This window comes from Prionailurus bengalensis, chromosome B1 (genome assembly GCF_016509475.1).
Source record: "Prionailurus bengalensis isolate Pbe53 chromosome B1, Fcat_Pben_1.1_paternal_pri, whole genome shotgun sequence".
Classification (NCBI taxonomy): Eukaryota; Metazoa; Chordata; class Mammalia; order Carnivora; family Felidae; genus Prionailurus; species Prionailurus bengalensis.
This window is the reverse complement of record NC_057344.1, coordinates 200,958,778-200,977,359: the sequence shown is the minus strand read 5'-3', so window position 1 is coordinate 200,977,359 and position 18,582 is coordinate 200,958,778. Positions and strand designations below refer to the sequence as shown.

At 42.9% G+C, this 18,582-nt stretch overlaps 1 protein-coding gene across 5 annotated transcripts in view; it reads right to left on the bottom strand.

The window, feature by feature from the left end:
• The window catches only part of STK32B (serine/threonine kinase 32B), a 397,698-nt gene that overhangs the window by 41,256 nt on the left and 337,860 nt on the right, over positions 1-18,582 (bottom strand). For all 5 annotated transcript variants that reach the window (XM_043572988.1, XM_043572987.1, XM_043572989.1 and 2 more), the window contains exon 6: positions 17,812-17,901. In XM_043572988.1, coding sequence (XP_043428923.1) covers positions 17,812-17,901 — 90 coding nt within the window. The remainder of the gene's footprint in view (positions 1-17,811; positions 17,902-18,582) is intronic.

The following is an 18,582-nucleotide window of genomic DNA, read 5'->3' as shown; positions in this document are numbered from 1 at the left end:
GATTGGCTCAAGACTTGTCACTTTCTCTTCCAGAAACTTCCTCTCTACTCTGTTCTTGTTTTGTCTCTACAGGGACTCACCAGGGCCCCTCACCCACTCCAGCCTGGCATTCGAATCCCACCTCCATCTGAGTCAGTAGAACCAACAGAGCAGAGGGGTTAAAGGTGTGAGTGAAGAAATTTTTCAGGCCTGCCAATGAACCTCAGCTCCCACACTTATGGGTCCAGTGGCCTTGTACAGGCTACGTCACCTCGTATTTGTGCCTCAGCGTCCCTCATCGGCAACAAGGAGAAACAGTATTTGCTCCATAATCTTATCATGATGACAGAATGAAGTTTCATCTGAGCACAGATTAAGTGCCAATAAATGCCACCTAATTTTACTATTGTTGTCTTGTCGTTATGCATGAGTTCAAATCTCTGAATTAAAATCACTCCAAGTTTTTCTATTTGCTATAGAATAAAGTTCAAGCGCCCCAGCACGAGAATTCCTAAAATCCGGCCCCGACCTTGTCCTGGGGCCCTGTCTTGATTCTGCTCATTTTGCCCAACTGCAAAAAATAGGATATACTTTATTTTTAATTTTCTGTGGCTTGTCTCATAATCTTTATTCTATTTTTTATACTCACAAGCTCCTACTTATCCTTCAAGACCCAGACCAAATTTGACTCCCCCTGTGGAATGTTCATTGAGTACCATGCTGTTCCTCTGTTCTTCCCTATTACTCTCTCCTATTCTAGGGTCTCGGCAAACCCTGGTGTGTACCTCCCCACAGCACTGATCATGCTATATTTTAATTAATGGCATGCATTTCCACCTTCCTCACTGGGATGTGAGCCCTTGGAGGGCAGGGATATATGACTAAGTCAGCCCCTGATGCTCAGGAATTAGCACGGAGCTGGTCTAGAAGTGGATGCTCAGTGCATCCGAGTAGCAGAGAAAGTGGTCAGAGTCCTAGCTTCCAGTCTCAGTGGCTACCATTGCCGGCTGTTTGTCATTGGGCGAGGACTCAACCCCTGTATGAGTCTCAGATTCCGTGGAATAATAAAAGCCCCTACCCCATGGTGAGCTAACATAAGCGATGCATTTAATACAGGGACAGACACACAGCAAGTTCTCAACAGACGGGACCCAGTTATCGTTATACCAATTCATTATTGCATGAGCAGTGCAATGCTCGCGTAAGTGAAAGCCCAGCTCACGGACGTCCATGTCGTACTTGGTCCCCAAATGATTCAAGAGCTCCCTCCTAATTCTTTGCGTTAAAGCGTGCTGAAAAGCTGTGGGAAGCAGAGATAAGCAGCGTCCCCGGGTTTTGCCTGGATCCCTTGGGGGTCATTTATATTTCTTTGGCTCTCTAGCTTAGCCAGATGAATTCAGGTGTCACACACTTGAGAAGAAACGAAACTACTGCGTCAGTCTGATCAATTCTCTCCTTCTGGAAACGCCAGCAGCATTATTAGCAACTGAAATGAAAGCATTGAGACACTGTTCAGGTGTTGACCATTAGGACTTCGTACGTCTACACAAGAAGAGGAAGAGAAGGGAAGTGTGATTGGCTAATAAGGAAATATGAAAATAAATGACGTGCCAGAACCAGAAAACGACTTCATGCTAAACATGTCAGAGTAAACTAGTCGCTTAAAAAGAAAAAGGACTTTGGAAGTTTTCCTAGAGAATGGCGTTCTAACTGGAAGCACAGAATTAGACTCAGGGCATTTTACACAGTCAGTATGTGAAACTGGGGATCTCACAGCACGTTATGCTGACAGAAAAGTTCACGGGCACCTCGATGGCTCAGTCGGTTAAGCATCTGACTCTTTACTTTGGCTCAGGTCATGATCCCACGGTTTGTAGGTTCAAGCCTGCGTTGGGCTCTGTGCTGACATCTTGGGGCCTCCTTGGGATTCTCTCTCTCTCTGCCTCTCTCTTTGGCCCTCCTCCTCTCTCTCTCAAAAATATAAATAAACTTAAAAAAAGAAAAGTTCATTTATATAGTGTCTGTCTCTTAAAGGATTCCAAGATTCTCTGTTTATCCACAAAAATTAATGTTCTTAAAAATTTTTTTTAATGTTTTATTTATTTTTAAGAGAGAGAGAGAGAGAGAGAGAGAGAGCGAGCAGGAGAGGGGCAGAGAGAGAGACACACACAGAGAGAATCCAAAGCAGGCTCCCGGCTCTGAGCTGTCAGTACAGAGCCCGATGCACGGCTTGAACTCAGGAACCTTCAGATCATGACCTGAGCCAAAGTTGGACGCTCAACCGACGGAGCCACCCAGGCGCCCTGAAAATTAATGCTCTTTAAAATTCCCCCCGAACCTACCATAGGGTGAGAGACTTCTGTTACAGTGATTACCGAATTGCTGAAGGTTGTGTGCAGGCTTAAGTAAGAGAATAGAACCGCTGTCCAGATGCAAGGGGAATTCACCTCTCCTCACAGGCTCTTCTCTGCTGACCTCACTGTGTATTCATGAAGAGACTAGGAGGCTGTTGAAAGCTTGCCTTCATGCAGGATTGGGGAAGAGAAAGCAACTGCTTCCGGAGGGCACAGAGCTCTTCCGAGGTCCAGCTCCCCATGCCCCTTTGGAACAAAAGCCTTATAAAGCAGGAAGGGCAGAAGATTCTGTGACCACAAGGGCACAGGTGAATACTCACTGAGCGTGAGAGGCAAGGAACAGAAAAATAAAATCTCTACCTCTGGGAAGGGACAGAAAATCATTCTGGGCTCAGACAATTCATGGTTTCCCATTGCTGGGAGAGAGGCAGGGTCAATGAGAAAGACCCATCCCCGAGACAAGATGTTGGGCGAAACAGAGCCCAGAGAAGACTGGCTGAGCCAAGACAACAGGGAACATGTAGTCCCCTGTGCCCTGCTGCCCCCAACCAGACCAAGTATTGAGTAACAAGAAGGAAGAGAAGGAACAGGAGTGAGACCTTCTCTAAGGCACAGGCCCACAGAGAAAGCCTGAAGTGGAAGGTTGAACAGGAACATTGAGGGAACACTAACTCAGGAGGAGGTGTGTTGAGAGTAACCATACCGACCCTGACTCAGCTCAACCCCTGATTAGACTGACTCAGTTCTTCCATACACACAACACTAAAGGCACAGTCGTGGGAGAGACACATCCATTTCCAGGTATAAACACTGTCCTATGTGAAATGTCCAGTCTTTCACCAAAAGCTGTAAGACACACGATGGAAAGAAAAAACAAAAACCCAGTGTGAAGAGACACAGCACTCAACAGAACCATGTTCGGATATGAACCAGATGTGAGAACTAACAGGGCAGTTCCTGTCATCTCAAACATCTCAAACATCTAGTGGAAAAAACAGTGCACATTAAAAAATGGGGATTTCAACCAAAAGATGGAACCTATAAAAGAATCAGATGGAAACTCTAACAATAATAAAAACAAAGCAAAACATAGTGCCAGAGATAAAGCATGCTTCCAACATGCTTCACCAATAGACTTGAAACAGCCAAGGACAAAAGAGGTGAACTTGAAGGTAAGTCGAATGAAATTATTCAAAGTGGCAAATAAGAGAAAAAAAAAAGTGGGAGAAATAACAGAGAATCCAACTGCTATGGGGAAATATGGAAGGTCTAACATACATGTAACTGAAATCTCAGAAACAGAGAGAGAGAGAGAGCGAGGGAGAGGGAGAGAACGGGTCAGAAAAAATGTTTACAGAGATAACAATCAGGAGTTGTCCAAAGAATTATGTCACCAAACCACACGTCTAAGAAGCTCTGAGAACACCAACCAGGATAAACACAACATGACAAAAGAAACAACATGCATAAGCACATCGTATCTAAAGCCAAAGAGAAAGAGAAAATCTTGAAGGCAGCTGAAGAAAAAAGGCATATGACCCACAGGAAAGCAAAGATAGGGATTATGGCAAATTTGTTGTCGGAAACATTGCCATAAGCGAGAGAGTGACATATTTAAGCACTGAAAGAGAAAAAAAAATTGAATCCAGAATTCTGTTAAGATCTCTCTTTTTTTTTTTTCAACGTTTATTTATTTTTGGGACAGAGAGAGACAGAGCATGAACGGGGGAGGGGCAGAGAGAGAGGGAGACACAGAATCGGAAACAGGCTCCAGGCTCTGAGCCATCAGCCCAGAGCCCGACGCGGGGCTCGAACTCACGGACCGCGAGATCGTGACCTGGCTGAAGTCGGATGCTTAACCAACTGCGCCACCCAGGCGCCCCAAGATCTCTTTTTAAAATGTACACAAATGAAGACTTTTTGCAGCAAACAATAAAAAAATGAAGGAATTCACTACCAGCAGACTTTCACGATAAGAATTGGTGAAGCAAGCCTTTCAGGTAGAATGAATTTGATATCCTGTAGACACTGAGGCTGCACAAAGAAACAAAAAATACCGGAAGTGGGTAAAAGGAATGTAAATGTAAAATCAGTATTTTTCATTTTTAACCACTTTAAAATATAATTTACTGTCTGAAGCAAACATAAAATCAATTAATAATATATCTACAGCACAATAAAACAAAAGATAGGTGGGAGGAACTGGAAGTATATTACTGTAAGATTTAAAACATTTTTTTTAACATTTATTCATTTTTGAGGGAGGGAGGGAGGGAGGGGGAGAGAGAAAGAGAGAGAGAGCACACATGAGTGGGGAAGGGGCAGAGAGAGAGGGAGATTCAGAATCCAAACCAGGCTCCAGGCTCTGAGCTGTCCGTGCAGAGCCCGACGTGGGGCTTGAACCCACAAACTGTAAGATCATGATCTGAGCTGAAGTCAGACGTTTAACCGACTGAGCCACCCAGGTACCCCTGTGAGATTTCTTTAAATGTTTATTTTTGAGAGAGAGAGAGTGCACGTGGGGGAGGGGCAGAGAGAGAAGGGGACAGAGGATCCAAAGCAGGCTCTGTGCTGACAGCAGCAAGCCTGATGTGGGGCTTGAACTCATGAACCATGAGATCAGAAGCAGAGCTGAAGTCAGACGCTCAACTGACTGAGCCACCCAGGTGCCCCTGGTGTAAGATTCTTACATTACACATGAAGCAGTATGATATCAAGGTAGACGCAGATTAATTGATGGTGTATATTATAAATATAGGACAACCTCTAGCTATGATTTTTTAAAAAGAGGTAGGAATAGTAAACCAATAGGGAATTAAAGTGGGATCATACAAAATGGTGAACGAATCCAAAATAAAGCAGAAGAGCAGCAAATGAACAGAGAACAAATGGAACAAAGAAAAAGCAAGGTGATGGATTTCAATCCAACCATCTCACTAATTACATTAAGTGTAAATGGTCTAAATATCAATGGAAAGCAGAAATTATTAGATTGGATTAAAAAAAGGCTGCCTACATAACATGTACTTAAAATACAAAGATACAGGTTAAACATGAGTGGATGGAAAAAGATATTATCAGGGGTGTTCTGGAACAGGCTTATCCCAGCTCATCTCTCTCCTACTCTGTGTTCGATGATGTCACACTGATCACTTGAAGTCAGTCATGGTGGGTGGACTTACATTACAAAAATCAGCAAAATCTACAAATCAGTGACTTTCTTCCTCTTTACCAGAGAGCTAGTTGTTAAACATTTACTGGCACCCCACTGGAAATACCATGCAAACATCAACAAAGGAAAGCTGAAGTGGCTATATTAATATCACACAAAGACACTCTTAATACAAAGAACAACCTGAGGGTTGCCGGAAGGGAGGAGGGTGGGGCGATGGGCTAAATGGGTGATGGGCATTAAGGAGGGCACTTGGTGGGATGAGCACTGGGTGTTATACGGAAGTGAGGAATCGCTAAATTCTACTCCCGAAACCATTATTACACTATATGTTAACTAACCTGAATTTAAATAAATATATTTAAAAATAAATAACCGAATAAACAAACATTAAAAAGTTCATTTAAGGCCAACTGAAAAAAAAAAAACAGACTTCAGAACATGGAAGAAGATGTTATGTAATGACACAGGCAACAATTTAGCAAGAAGATGTAGTAATCCTAAAAATGTACACACCTTACTGCGGAGCATCCAACTATGTGAGACAAAACTGTAATGCAAAGAAAAATAGGCAAATTCACAATTACGGTTGGGGATTTCAACACTTAATGATAAATAGACAGAAAATCAATAAGAATAGGGGCACCTGGGTGGCTCAGTTGGTTAAACGTCCAACTTTGGCTCAGGTCATGATCTCGCAGTTTGTGAGTTCGAGCCCCATGTCGGGCTCTGTGCTGACAGCTTTGGGTTCTGTGTCTCCCTCTCTCTCTCTGCCCCTCCCTGGCTCATGCTCTGTCTCTGTCTCTCTCTCTCTCAAAACTAAATAACATTTAAAAAAATAAAAAGAACAAATTAAACCCGAAGCAAGCAGAAGGAAGTTAATAAAAAAGATCAGAGCAGAAATCAATAAAACAGAGAAAATCAATGAAACTAAAAACTGGTTCTTTAAAAAGATGAATACATGTGATAAACCTCTAACCAAAATGACCAGGAAAATCACAGAGAAAACAGAAATGACCAATTCCAGAATGAAAGAGGAGACATCACTGCCGAATCTACACTCATTACAAAGGTAACCAGGGGATATTACAAATGACTGTAAGCCCAAATATTTGCAAGGTTACATGAAATGGAGACATTTCTTGAAAGACGTAAATGACCAAATCCTAACCAATATTTACTTTCTTCTTCTGACTTAAGGAGAAATAAACAGAATAGACCATCTTTATTAAAGAAATTGAATTCATAGTTTAAAAGCTTCCTGTAAAGAACTCTAGGCCCAAATATCTTCACTGGCCAATTCTACCAATTCTATATGTTAGAAAGAATACCAATTCTATACAGTTTTTCCAGAAGTGGAAGAGGACAGAACATTTCCCACCTTACACTGCCAGTGTTACTGTGGTACCAAAATCATACAAAGATGCTACGAGAAAAAGAAAACTAAAAAACTCATAAAGCTAGGGGTAAATATTGTAAATGAGGCATTAGCAAACTGACTCCATCATTATATAGAAGGGAAAATACCTTATGACCAAGTGAGATTTATTATGGAAATATAAGGGAAGTTCAACCTTCTGAAATCAGTCAATATCTTTCAACAGATTATAGAAACCACACGAGTGTCTCAGTGGGTTGAGAAAAGATATTTCACAAAATTCAACATGCATTTATGATTTTTAAAAACCCCAAGAAAGTTGGAAATACATGGAACTTCCTTAACCTGGTAAAGAATAACGAACTACAAAGAACCTTATAGCTAATACCAACATAACAGTAAAAAAACTAAATGCTTTCTAAGATCAGGATCAAGGCCAAGTGTATTGAATGTTCTAGCTACAGCAACAAGACAAAAGAAAAATAAAAGGCATGCAGATTAGGAAGGAGGAAATAAAACTACCCTGATTTGCAAACATGATTACCTACATAGAAAGCCCAGAGAATTTACTGCCAAAGCTGCTAGGACTGAGAAGTGAGTTCAGCAAAGTTGCAGGATACAAGGTCAACATACAAAACTCAACTGTATCTCTATAGATCAGAAATTAATGATTGATAACTAATTTTTAAAGTTTTTATTTAAATTCCAGTTAGTTAACATCCAGCATAATATGGGTTTCAGATGTACAATATAGTGATTCAACAATTCTATACAACACCCAGTGCTCGTCATGGTAAGTATAGTCCTTAAGCGCCATCACCTATTCCAACCATCCCCGTAACCACCTCCTCTCTGGTGACCATTAGTTCTCTGTAGTTAAAGTCTGTTTCTTGGTTTGCCTCTCTCCCTCTTTTTTTCCCTCCCTTTGCTCTTTTGTTTGTTTGTTTCTTAACAAACAGATGCGTGAAATCATGTGGTATTTGTCTTTCTCTGACCTACTTGTTTCACTTAGCATAATACTCTCTAGCTCCATCCACATCATTGCAAAATGGCAAGGTTTCATTCTTTTCCATGGCTGAGTAATACTCCATTGTAAATATATATGCCACATCTTACATGCACCCCCATGTCTATAGCACCGTTATCTACAATAACCAAGTTATGGAAACAGCCCAAGTGTCCATCTGCTGATGAATGGAGATGGTAACTAGGTTTTTTTTTTTAATGTACCATTTGGATAGCACCAAAATCCATACGATACTTAGGTATAAGTGTAAAAAAATATGTATAAAATCTGTACGTTGAAAACTATATTGATGGAAGAATCCAAGAAATCCTAAATCTATGGAGAGATACTCTGTGGTTGGAAGGCTCCACACTGTTTGGGTGTCACTTCTGTCTAAACTCATCTGTAGATTCAGTGCCATTCTAACAAAAACCCAGAGGTTTCTTTGTTTTGTTTTTGTAGAAATTAACAAGTGTATTCTAAAGTTTTAGTGAAAAGGGAAAGGATCTAGAATAGCCAAAATGATTTTCAAAAGAAGAAAAAAGTTGGAAGACTCTCCCTACCTGATTTCAAGGATTATTGTAAAGGTATGGGGAAAAGTATGATCTCAGGTAGGGCATAAACAAATAGACCAATGGGACAGGAAAGAATCCAGAAACGGATGTACACATTTATGGCCAATTGAGTTTTGACAAACTGCAAAGTCAACCCAGTTGAGAAGGAACAGTCTTTTCATCAAAGCATGCTGGAACTATTGGACAGCTGGATGCAAATGAAGCTTGATTCACACCTCACACCATATGAAGAACTAAATTAAAAATGCATGTAGCTTTAAGTAGAAAATCCAAAAGTATAACACGTTTACAAGAAAACAAAGGGAAAAAAATCTCTGTGACCTCATGTGAGGAAAAGATGTTTAGATACAACACCAAATACACAATCAACACATTTTTTTAAAAATTGGATTGTATCAAAATTTAAAGCTCTGCTTCTAAAAAGATTCTATTAAGGTGATAGAAAGACAAGCTACTGACTGGCCAAAATTTTTGCAAAACTTGATATCTAATAAAGGACTAATATGCAGCATATATAAAGAATTCTCAAAAAAGCTTGATTAAGAAAAGTCACTATGGCCAAATCATGGCCAAATGATTTGAACAGAAGGTGTCTAGGTGGAAAATAAGCAAATGAAAATATGTAAAACACCATTAGTCACTAGGGAATTGTAAATTAGAACCACCACCTCTGTAGTAGAATGATTAATAGGACAACAATAACCACAGGATAATAACCAGCACTGGTGAGGATCTAGAGCAACTGGAACCCTCATACGTTGCTTATGGGATGTAAAATGGTCCAGTCATCCTGGAAAACAGCTCGCCAGTTTCTCAGAAAGTTCAACATACGCTTACCATATGACCCGGCAATCCTGCTTCTAGCTAATTATTCTAGAGAAATGGAAACTTAAGTTCATATAAAAACCTGAATGCCGATATTTACAGTGGCTTTATACATAATTATGTAAAACTGGAAACAATTCAAAAGTCCTTCAGCTGGTGAATGGATGAAATAATCATGTATATTCATCCAGTGGTGTTCTACTTAGCAATCAAAAGGAAAGCTACTGATACATGGATAAATCTCAAATACATCATTTGAAGTGAAAAAAAAAAAAGGAAAACAAAACAGATTCGAAAGGCTATAGACAATACGACTCCGTTTCTATGATTTTCTGGAATAGTCCAAACTGATCACTGGTTGCCAGGGACTGGGATGAGGGAATTTTGGGGGTGACGGAACTGTTCTAGACTCTCTTGCGGTGGTGCTTATATGACTGTCTGTGTCCAAATTCACAGAACTGTACATTAAAAGAGTGTATTTTCCTGCATGAATATTGTTACTCAAAAGTAAACATCTCGAACTACAGATTTATCAGGTTGATGATTTTTAAAGTGATTATCTACCTTACAAATAGCCAAGCCAATGCATGCAGGAAAATTATCTGTTTGTTCTCAGATGTATTTTGGAGCCATAGAACACTATTTGGCACATAGAAAGTGCTCAATAGATTTCTGTTGGATGGATGGATGGATGAATGACAAATTCTCAGGAAAGACACTGGGCACTGGAGCCTCACTGGCCTGGGTCTGAATGCTGGCTCTGTTACTCACCCTGACACAAGAGTTAGCAAACTTCACTAGCCTCAATCATTTCAACAAGAAACATACTCCCATCATCATGATGGCTCCAAAGCCACCCTTGTCTGCTCACTGCAGCCTCCTGGGGAAGGGAACTAACATTTGGTGAGTGCCGGCACTGGTCCCCCAGTGCACCCAGCGTCCTCCAGCCAACCCTGCTCTGATCGTGAACCAGGAGCTGTTTAGGGTCCGTTTTCCCCGCTAGACTGTGAGCTCCGTGAGGCAAGGGGATTCCCAATCCAGGCTCTGGATTCCCAGTGCTAAGCTGATACCAAATAATCAACCATCTAAACAATAACGACAGAAATAATGGAAATAATAACAATAACACTACCAGCTACCAGTTGTGTGCATCTACCGTTTGTCAGGCATTACGTTATGTGCCTTCTACAGCCACGGCACGAAATCTTCACAGACAACTTACAAAGCAGATTGCGAACCATCCACCCCATCTCTCAGATGAGGAAACTATCAGTTGGTCTGGCGGCCAACACTTCTTGAGGACTCGCCGTGTTGAGCATGTTAACGTGCATATGTTGGGTGTAACGAGATCGGCCACTAGCGTGAGACACCCAGACTGCCCCACGCTGAGGCCACACTTCACCTGGGCCCACTCCTGGCTTTCAGCTCGTTCCGCAGTCCCTACCATGGCACTCAAGACCCTCATCTTTGGCCTGAGTCCTGTCAACTCAAGACCCTCATCTTGGTTCCCACCCCACCCCGTCTTGTTCCATAAGCTATAAAGAAAAATAAAACTGCGTATGTCCCCCCTACACCATGCTGTTGCCCCCGCCTGAAACGGCCTCTCCTTGTCCTTACCGAACAGGCAAACTCAGAACGCACCCTCAGAGTCTAACTCAGATTGTCGCCTTCTCCAGGAATCTGTCTTGACAGGGTCCTGTTTACACCTGTGCCCACGCGTCTGTCTGCCCCACTAGCCGGGGAGCCTCCGAGGCCCCGGAGAACATCACTCGTCTCTGAGCCCTTCATCTCCTAAATGTTCTGTAAATATTCGCTGAATGAACACTTGACTCTTCATTTCACCACAGATGAATAAACTCTGAAGCCCTGGGCGGCCTCTGGAACATTTCTGACTTCTAATCTGGCACATTTCAGAGAGATTTCTATTTTTCTCTGATTGTGAGTGCCATCTGCTCTTTTAATTAATGAAAATTCAGTTCCATGCAAATGCCTCTTCCAGGATCATCCTTCATGAGGAACCTCTGGGAGCTTACTCATCAGCCTGTTCTCTGAATCTGTGTTTGGAACATCCTGGGAGCTCGTTATTGGGCCTTTGAACTGAATCACGCAAGTGAACAAAATCGACCAAGCTGCCACTTGACCTCAGGAGTTTACAGCCGTGGGAGCTGTAGGGTTTGAATTTATTGAGAGAGCTCTCCCTCACCCCGTCCTCCCCAGTAAACTCCCATGGTGTCTGAAAATAGATCCATTGGGTAAATCAGTTGTGCCTGCTAAATCCCGTAAAACTCTCTCCTGTTCACGTGTTAACATAGGGCTGAGGCTCCTTTAAATAGAAGGAAACCAGGAGCCCCGAATCCCACGTACACTTGGGACAATAGGCTTTTGTCTTGTCTGAGAAATACGGCTTTGCAACGCAGGAACTCCGGGTCAAAAGGCAACTTGGTATGTGGCAAAAGTGCAGATTTTGGATCCAAACAGACATGGCTTCAAATTCTGGGTCCTTGACTTGCCAGCGGTGTAACTCTGGGTAGGTGAATCAACCTCCCTGGCCTCAGCTTCCTCATCTATACAATGGAGAGATGTAGAAACCTCACATGGATCTTCTGAGGGTGGCTCAGGTGGTTAAGCATCCAACTCTTAGTTTCGGTTCAGGCCACGATATCACGGTCTGTGAGTTCGAGCCCCGCATTGGGCTCCGCACTGACAGTGCAGAGCCTGCTTGGGATTCTCTCTCTCTCGCTCTCTCTCTGTCTCTCTCTCTCTCTCTCTCCCCACCCCTGCCCCTCCCCTGCTTGTGCTCACTCTCTCTCAAAATAAATAAATAGATAATTGCAATGACAAACATGTAGCAGGGTCACAATACGTGTTGGTTTTCTTCTCCCTTTTGGACGTGGGGCCCCTGTGGAGAGTGGCCAGCTGGGTCACCACTTGTCTGCTTCCCCAGAGGCTGGGAGCCAGGACATCACTGGGCAGCCAGGGAATGAGGCTGGGCAGGCCCGGTGGCATCTCTGAGGAGGTGCCGGAAAGTCTGCTATGCATGGCGGTGGAGCAGAGGCAGAGAAGAAAGGGCTGATACAATACTAATCTGAATTTCTCCTGTGGCCTACGGTCTACACTCCTGGAGATCAGTCTGCTTTTGGGGAAATAAATAGCTTAAAGGAAGTCAGAACTAACTTACAGGGTTACGAAGGCGGCTCCAAATGGGACACATTTCTCCTATTGTCCTTTCTGCCTCCTCACTGCCCTTCTGGAGATGATGGCTCGTTCAGCTCTATTGGCTGCTCCTGGCATGGTGTCCCCTGGGCCTCAGGCTTGGCACTCTTCCTCTCTTCTGCATCCTCCCTGGGGGACCCTGTCACTGCCTCGGCTCTGCCGAATCTCAGTGCTGGTAACTCCCCAGTCCACAATCCTGTCCACATCACTCCAGGAGCCTGGACAGCATTTCCCAGACACCTCAATTTCAAACTCAATTTCCTGGAACCCCACACACCTGTGGGCCCTGTTGTGCTTCCCACACAGAGGACATCACTATAGTCTACCTCGCTGTGCAAGACGGAAGCCTGGGAGGCAGCCTTAACATCCCTCCCACTCCTGTTCTCCCATCCATTTGTTAAGTCAGTGGCCTCCTTGGACAGACTAGCCTCAGCTCTGGAACCTTCTGTAAAGGGATTTCAGAAAGACCTTCAACAGTGAAAGCCATATCGGTGTGAAGATTCAGCGTCCCAAGGGGACTATCTGAAGTGAACAGGCTCCCTTGAATGCATGCCTTCTGGTGTTCATGCTGACGTGGGTCTGACCCTCATCACCGACGTCTTTCCTCAGCTCTAAAATGGAAATGAATAATTGTGCCTGTTTGTGACATTAAATAAGACTGTGGATGGAAAGCACTTAGCTCAATGGCTGGGCATGTAGCAAATACTAAGAAGGACTATTTTTTTTTTTATTTTTTTTTCAACGTTCATTTATTTTTGGGACAGAGAGAGACAGAGCATGAACGGGGGAGGGGCAGAGAGAGAGGGAGACACAGAATCGGAAACAGGCTCCAGGCTCTGAGCCATCAGCCCAGAGCCTGACGCGGGGCTCGAACTCACAGACCGTGAGATCCTAACCTGGCTGAAGTCGGACGCTTAACCGACTGTGCCACCCAGGCACCCCCTAAGAAGGACTATTTTTACCATTATTTGTGGCCAAACTTCACTTATTTAATAAATAAAAGATGAACGACACACGTAGTGAATTCTCGGAGGTGATGACATAGTTTTGAATCTCTACACATCGACGCATGTGAACTGACAGAGCAGATAAACAGCTAAGCCAAAACCCATGCGTGACACTTCCTACAAAACTAAGTTGTCTCCCCACAAGTCCCTAAATGTAAGTGTGTGAAAACAAACCAGCAATAGTGATGAGACTCCCGTGGTAGTGATTTCTGAACAGAGGGAAACAGAGAAGACACAGGACCGGATACGACGGGCTAGAGAACAGAGTGCGCCAACACAGCCTGCAAGAATTTCCTGGAAGGCCTAGCTGGCCAGTTTGAGAACAGTGGCTAAAGTCTGGAAGAGCCTGTCCAGTCCAGTGCTCTGTGGGGGCAGGTCAGTCTGGGACCCCAAATGTCTGTCGTCCAGCTGGAGCTCCCTTCTAGAAGGAGCCCCAAGGAGAAACTGTTGAAAGTGGAATCAAAAGCTCAGTGGGACAGGGGCCCCTATAGACTAAAGAAAGAGATGTTCCAGATCAAAGTGGGGAAGGAGAACAGATCAGGAAGTCCCAGATAGCAAGTCCCAGTGGATTTGGACACTCTTGAAAACAACAGAAGATGTTCGATTAGAAGAGCTACGCTGGGGGCACCTGGGAGGCTCAGACGGTTGAGTGTCTGACTCTTGATATTGGCTCAGGTCGTGATCTCAGAGTCATGGGATCGAGCCCTGCATCAGGCTCTGTGCTGAGCACGGAATCTGCTTAAGATTCTCTTTCTCCTCTCTCTCTGCCCCTGTCCTGCTTGCGCTCTTTTTCTTAAAATAAATTAAAAAAAAATTCAAATGTTTTTATTTATTTCTGAGAGACATACAGAGACAGAGGATGGGGGGCAGAGAGAGAGGGAGACACAGAATCTGAAGCAGACTCCAGGCTCTGAGCTGTCAGCACAGAGCCCGACGCGGGGCTTGAACCTATGAACTGTGAGATCTTGCATGACCTGACCTGAAGTCGGATGCTTAACCGACTGAGCCACCCAGGCGCCCCAATAAATAAACATCTAATTAAAAGAAAGAAAGAAAAGAAAAGTTAGCCTGAACCACATCATCATCCAAAAGTTCAGGAAAACTAATTTCACATTAAAATAAAGAAAGAGAAAGGTATCTAAGTCAAATTCCATGCAAAGTTATCCTAAGAGGAAAGAAAATAAAGAGCAGAATAACTCACTTAACAATGACGATGGATCAGAAAGATGCACGACTCTCCATCTCAAAACAGAGGAAAACCGTGACCTACTATTTCAGAAGCATTAAAAGATGTGATTGGTTGTTTCATTAATGGTTACCCAATGAGTCAGCCCTTCTGGTATCCATGCCCCCTGCAGTCCCCTCCCACATAGTCTCTGGTCGTGGTCATGTGACTTGCTTTGGTTAACTGGATGTCAGGAAACGTGAAACAAGCAGAAGCTTGAAAGCATGTGGGAAGTGGGTTCTCCTTCTGGAAACCACTGCCACCATGTGAGCAAGCTCACTCAGTCCCCCCAGTGATGCAAGACCACATAGAGACTCATTGAACTCAGCTGTCCTAGCTGAGATCTGCCCCCAGTGGGCGCCCCCCCCCCCCAGTGGATGAGTGAGCCCAGCCTAAGCCAGCAGAGGAACCATTCAGGCAAATGGTGGGTTGTGAGACACAGCACGATGTCACTCTTCTAAGCCACTAAGTGTTTTTTTAAAACAATGTTCATTTATCATTCTCCAAACTTATTTTTTGTCATCTCCAAACTTCCTTTCTTTGTTTTTCATTGAAGTACAGTTGACACCCAGTGTTCCATTAGTTTCAGGTGATTCCACAATGCTATACACGTTATGCTGTGCTCACCATGAGTATAGCTACCACCTGTCACCATACAACGCTACGAAAGTGCCATCGACTATGTTCCCTATGCTGTGCCTTTCATCACGTGACTCATTTCTTCCCTAAGTGGAAGTGTGTACCTCCCCCTCCCCTTCCCCCATTTCCCCCTCCCCCCATCTACCTCCCCCTCTGGTAACCATTAGCTTGTTCTCTGAATGATGGGTCTGTTTCTGCCTTTTGTTTGTTTGCTTGTTTATTTTGCGTTTTAGATTCTACATATGAATGAGACCATATTGTATTTGTCTTTCTATATTTCACTTAGCATAATACCCTCTAGGCTCATCCGTGTGGTTGCAAATGGTGAGATCTCATTCCTCTTTATGACTGAGTAATACTCCATTGTGTATATACACCACATCTTCTTTATCCATTCATCCATTGATGGACGCTTAGGTTGCCTCTGTATCTTGGCTATTGTAAATAATGTCACAATCCAGGAAGGGAGCCTATATGTTTTTGAATTAGTGTTTTTGTTTTCTTTGGGTAAACATCCAGAACTGGAATTACTGGATCATATAGTAGTTCTAGTTTTGATTTTTTTTGAGGAGATTCCATACTGTTTTCCACAGCGGCTGCACCTGTCCACATTCCCACCAACAGTGCATGAGGACTCCTTCTCCACATCCTCACCAACACTTGTTATTTCTTGTCTTTTTGTTATTAGCCATTCTGACAGGTGTGAAGTAACATCACATTGTGGTTTTGACTTCCACTTCCCTGATGATGAGTGATGATGAGCATGTTTCCATGTGCCTGTCGGCCATCTGGATGTCTCCTCTGGAAAAAAATGTCTATTCATGCCTTCTGCCCATTTTTAATGGACTTATTATCATTATACAACAATAGAAGTTCTTGGATACAAACCCTTCATTAGATATGTCATTAGCAAATGTCTTCTCCCATTTTGTAGGTTGTCTTTTCATCTTGCTCATTGTTTCCTTCACTGTGCAGAAGCTTTTTATTTTGATGTAATTCCAATAGATTAATTGCCTGAAAAGACCTATCCAAAAAAATGTTGTTATGGCCAGTGTTTCTCTGTGCTCTCATCTAGGGGTTTTATGGTTTCGGGTCTCACATTTGGGTCTTTCACCCATTTTGAGTTTATTTTTGTGAATGATGTAAGACAGGGGTCCGGTTTCATTCTTTCGCACGTAGCTGTCCAGTCTTCCCAGCACCATTTGTTAAAGAGACTGTCACCTTCCTATTGTGTATTCTTGCTTCCTTTGTCATAGATTAATTAACCGTGTATGTGTGAGTTTAGTTCTGGGCTCTCTCTTCCATCCCATTGACCTCTGTGTCTGTTTTTGTGCCAGTACCATGCTGTTTTGGTTACTGCAGTTTGCAGTTTGCAGTACAGCTTGAAATCTGGGACTGTGATATTGCCAGCTTTCTTCTTCTTTTTCACGAATGCTTTGACTAGTCAGGGGCCTTTTGCAAAGTTCCATGCAAATTTTAGAACTATTGCTTCTAGTTCTATTAAAAACGCTATTGGTATTTTGATAGGGATTGCACTGAATCTGTGGAGTGCTTTGGGTGGTATGGACATCTGAACAGTCGTAATTCTTCCAATCCGTGAACATGATATAAGCCACTAAGTTTTGACTTGCGTTGCTACACGGTCATCAATAACTCACATAGACATTAAGAATTAATAATTAATACAGACATTAAGAAAACTATGCAAGACGTGAAAGGACAACATAAATCGGAATTTAAAAAACTCAGAAATCAGGCAAGAAAATTCAGGAAAAAAAAATAGAAATAAAGGGAAAACTACTTCTGCAATAAATATTTTCCTAGAAAGCACACAAAGCAAATAAACACAACAGATACTCTTTAAAAGAAGGAGAAAGAGAAAAATGAGGAAAGTTTTAAACAAATAAAGGAAGAGATACAAAATATTTGAAAATCACAAAATATTGAAGATTTGTAAAGGCCCCACATTCAGACAGTAGGTGTCCCCGGAGAAAACAAAGTAAGGAGATAGCATGCTTACTAAAAATGATACTTCCATCAAAGGTCTTAAAGAAAAACCAACTTGAAAAAACACATTGGAAAAACACTGTGTACCTAAGAATACAGACCCCACATGACCAATACCAAAGTTATATCTTGGCAACACCACTGGACACTAATAAAAAAGAAAAAAATGGTTTTGTCTGCTTTTTTTTTTTTTCCCCCTGAAGCAAGGTTTTCTATCTGGGTAGGAGTCCTCTAGAAATCACAGGAGGAGAAGGTCTTCCTGGCAGGGAAGACAGCAAAGACAAAAGTGTGAGAGTGCCTGGCACCTACCGGGAGCGGATGGGGCCTGGTGTGGGGGTGGCAGGTAGGCGTGGGGGTGGGGGTGAAGCACAGGAACGCTGATGCCTCAGGCACTGGGCCTACAACACCCCAAAGGGGCCTGGAACACTCACCCATGTAGGGCTTGGTCCCAGCCATAGAGGAAGCCTTTTCTGCTCCTTTCACGATCGTCGCTATGTTGAAGTCTGTGATGTGAACATGTCCTGGAGATAGAGAAACAGAAACCCCAGTTAGCAAGAGCTGCAGACGGCTGGGCTATTTCCTTGTCTACTTAAAGCTGTGGGCTGTATGGTGGGTACAAGAACATATTAGAACTTCTACACAGAATACTATTTGTATCTGATACTTTGAAAATGTCTAGTTTGGGCAGCATTATTCACAGTAGACAAACTTAGACAAATTTAGGACAATGTAAGGTCCACCAATGGCTGCAAGGATAAGGAAGATGTGGTGTGTATAAACAATGGAGTACCATTCAGCCGTGAGAAGGGAGGACATCCTGGCGTTTTTTTGACAACATGGATGGATCTGAGGATATCACATGCTAAATGAAATAAGCCAGACTGAGAAAGACAAATACAGAATGTATCACTTCTATGTGGAATCTACATTTAAAAAAAAAAGCTCACAGAAGCAGAGAATAGAAAGTGGTTGCCAGGGTCTGGGGTTGGGAGGAATAGGGAGAGTTTGGTCAAAGGTATAAATTTTCTCAGCTGTAAGATGAACAAGTTTTGAGAATTTAATTAATAACATGGAGACAGTTAATACCATTTGAATGTGTAGGTATATATACACATACACACAAAAAATGTCTCAGTGATGTGCAATTTTTTTCTTGTTTGTTTAGAGAGAGAGAGAGAGAGAGAGAGAGAGAGAGAGTGAGA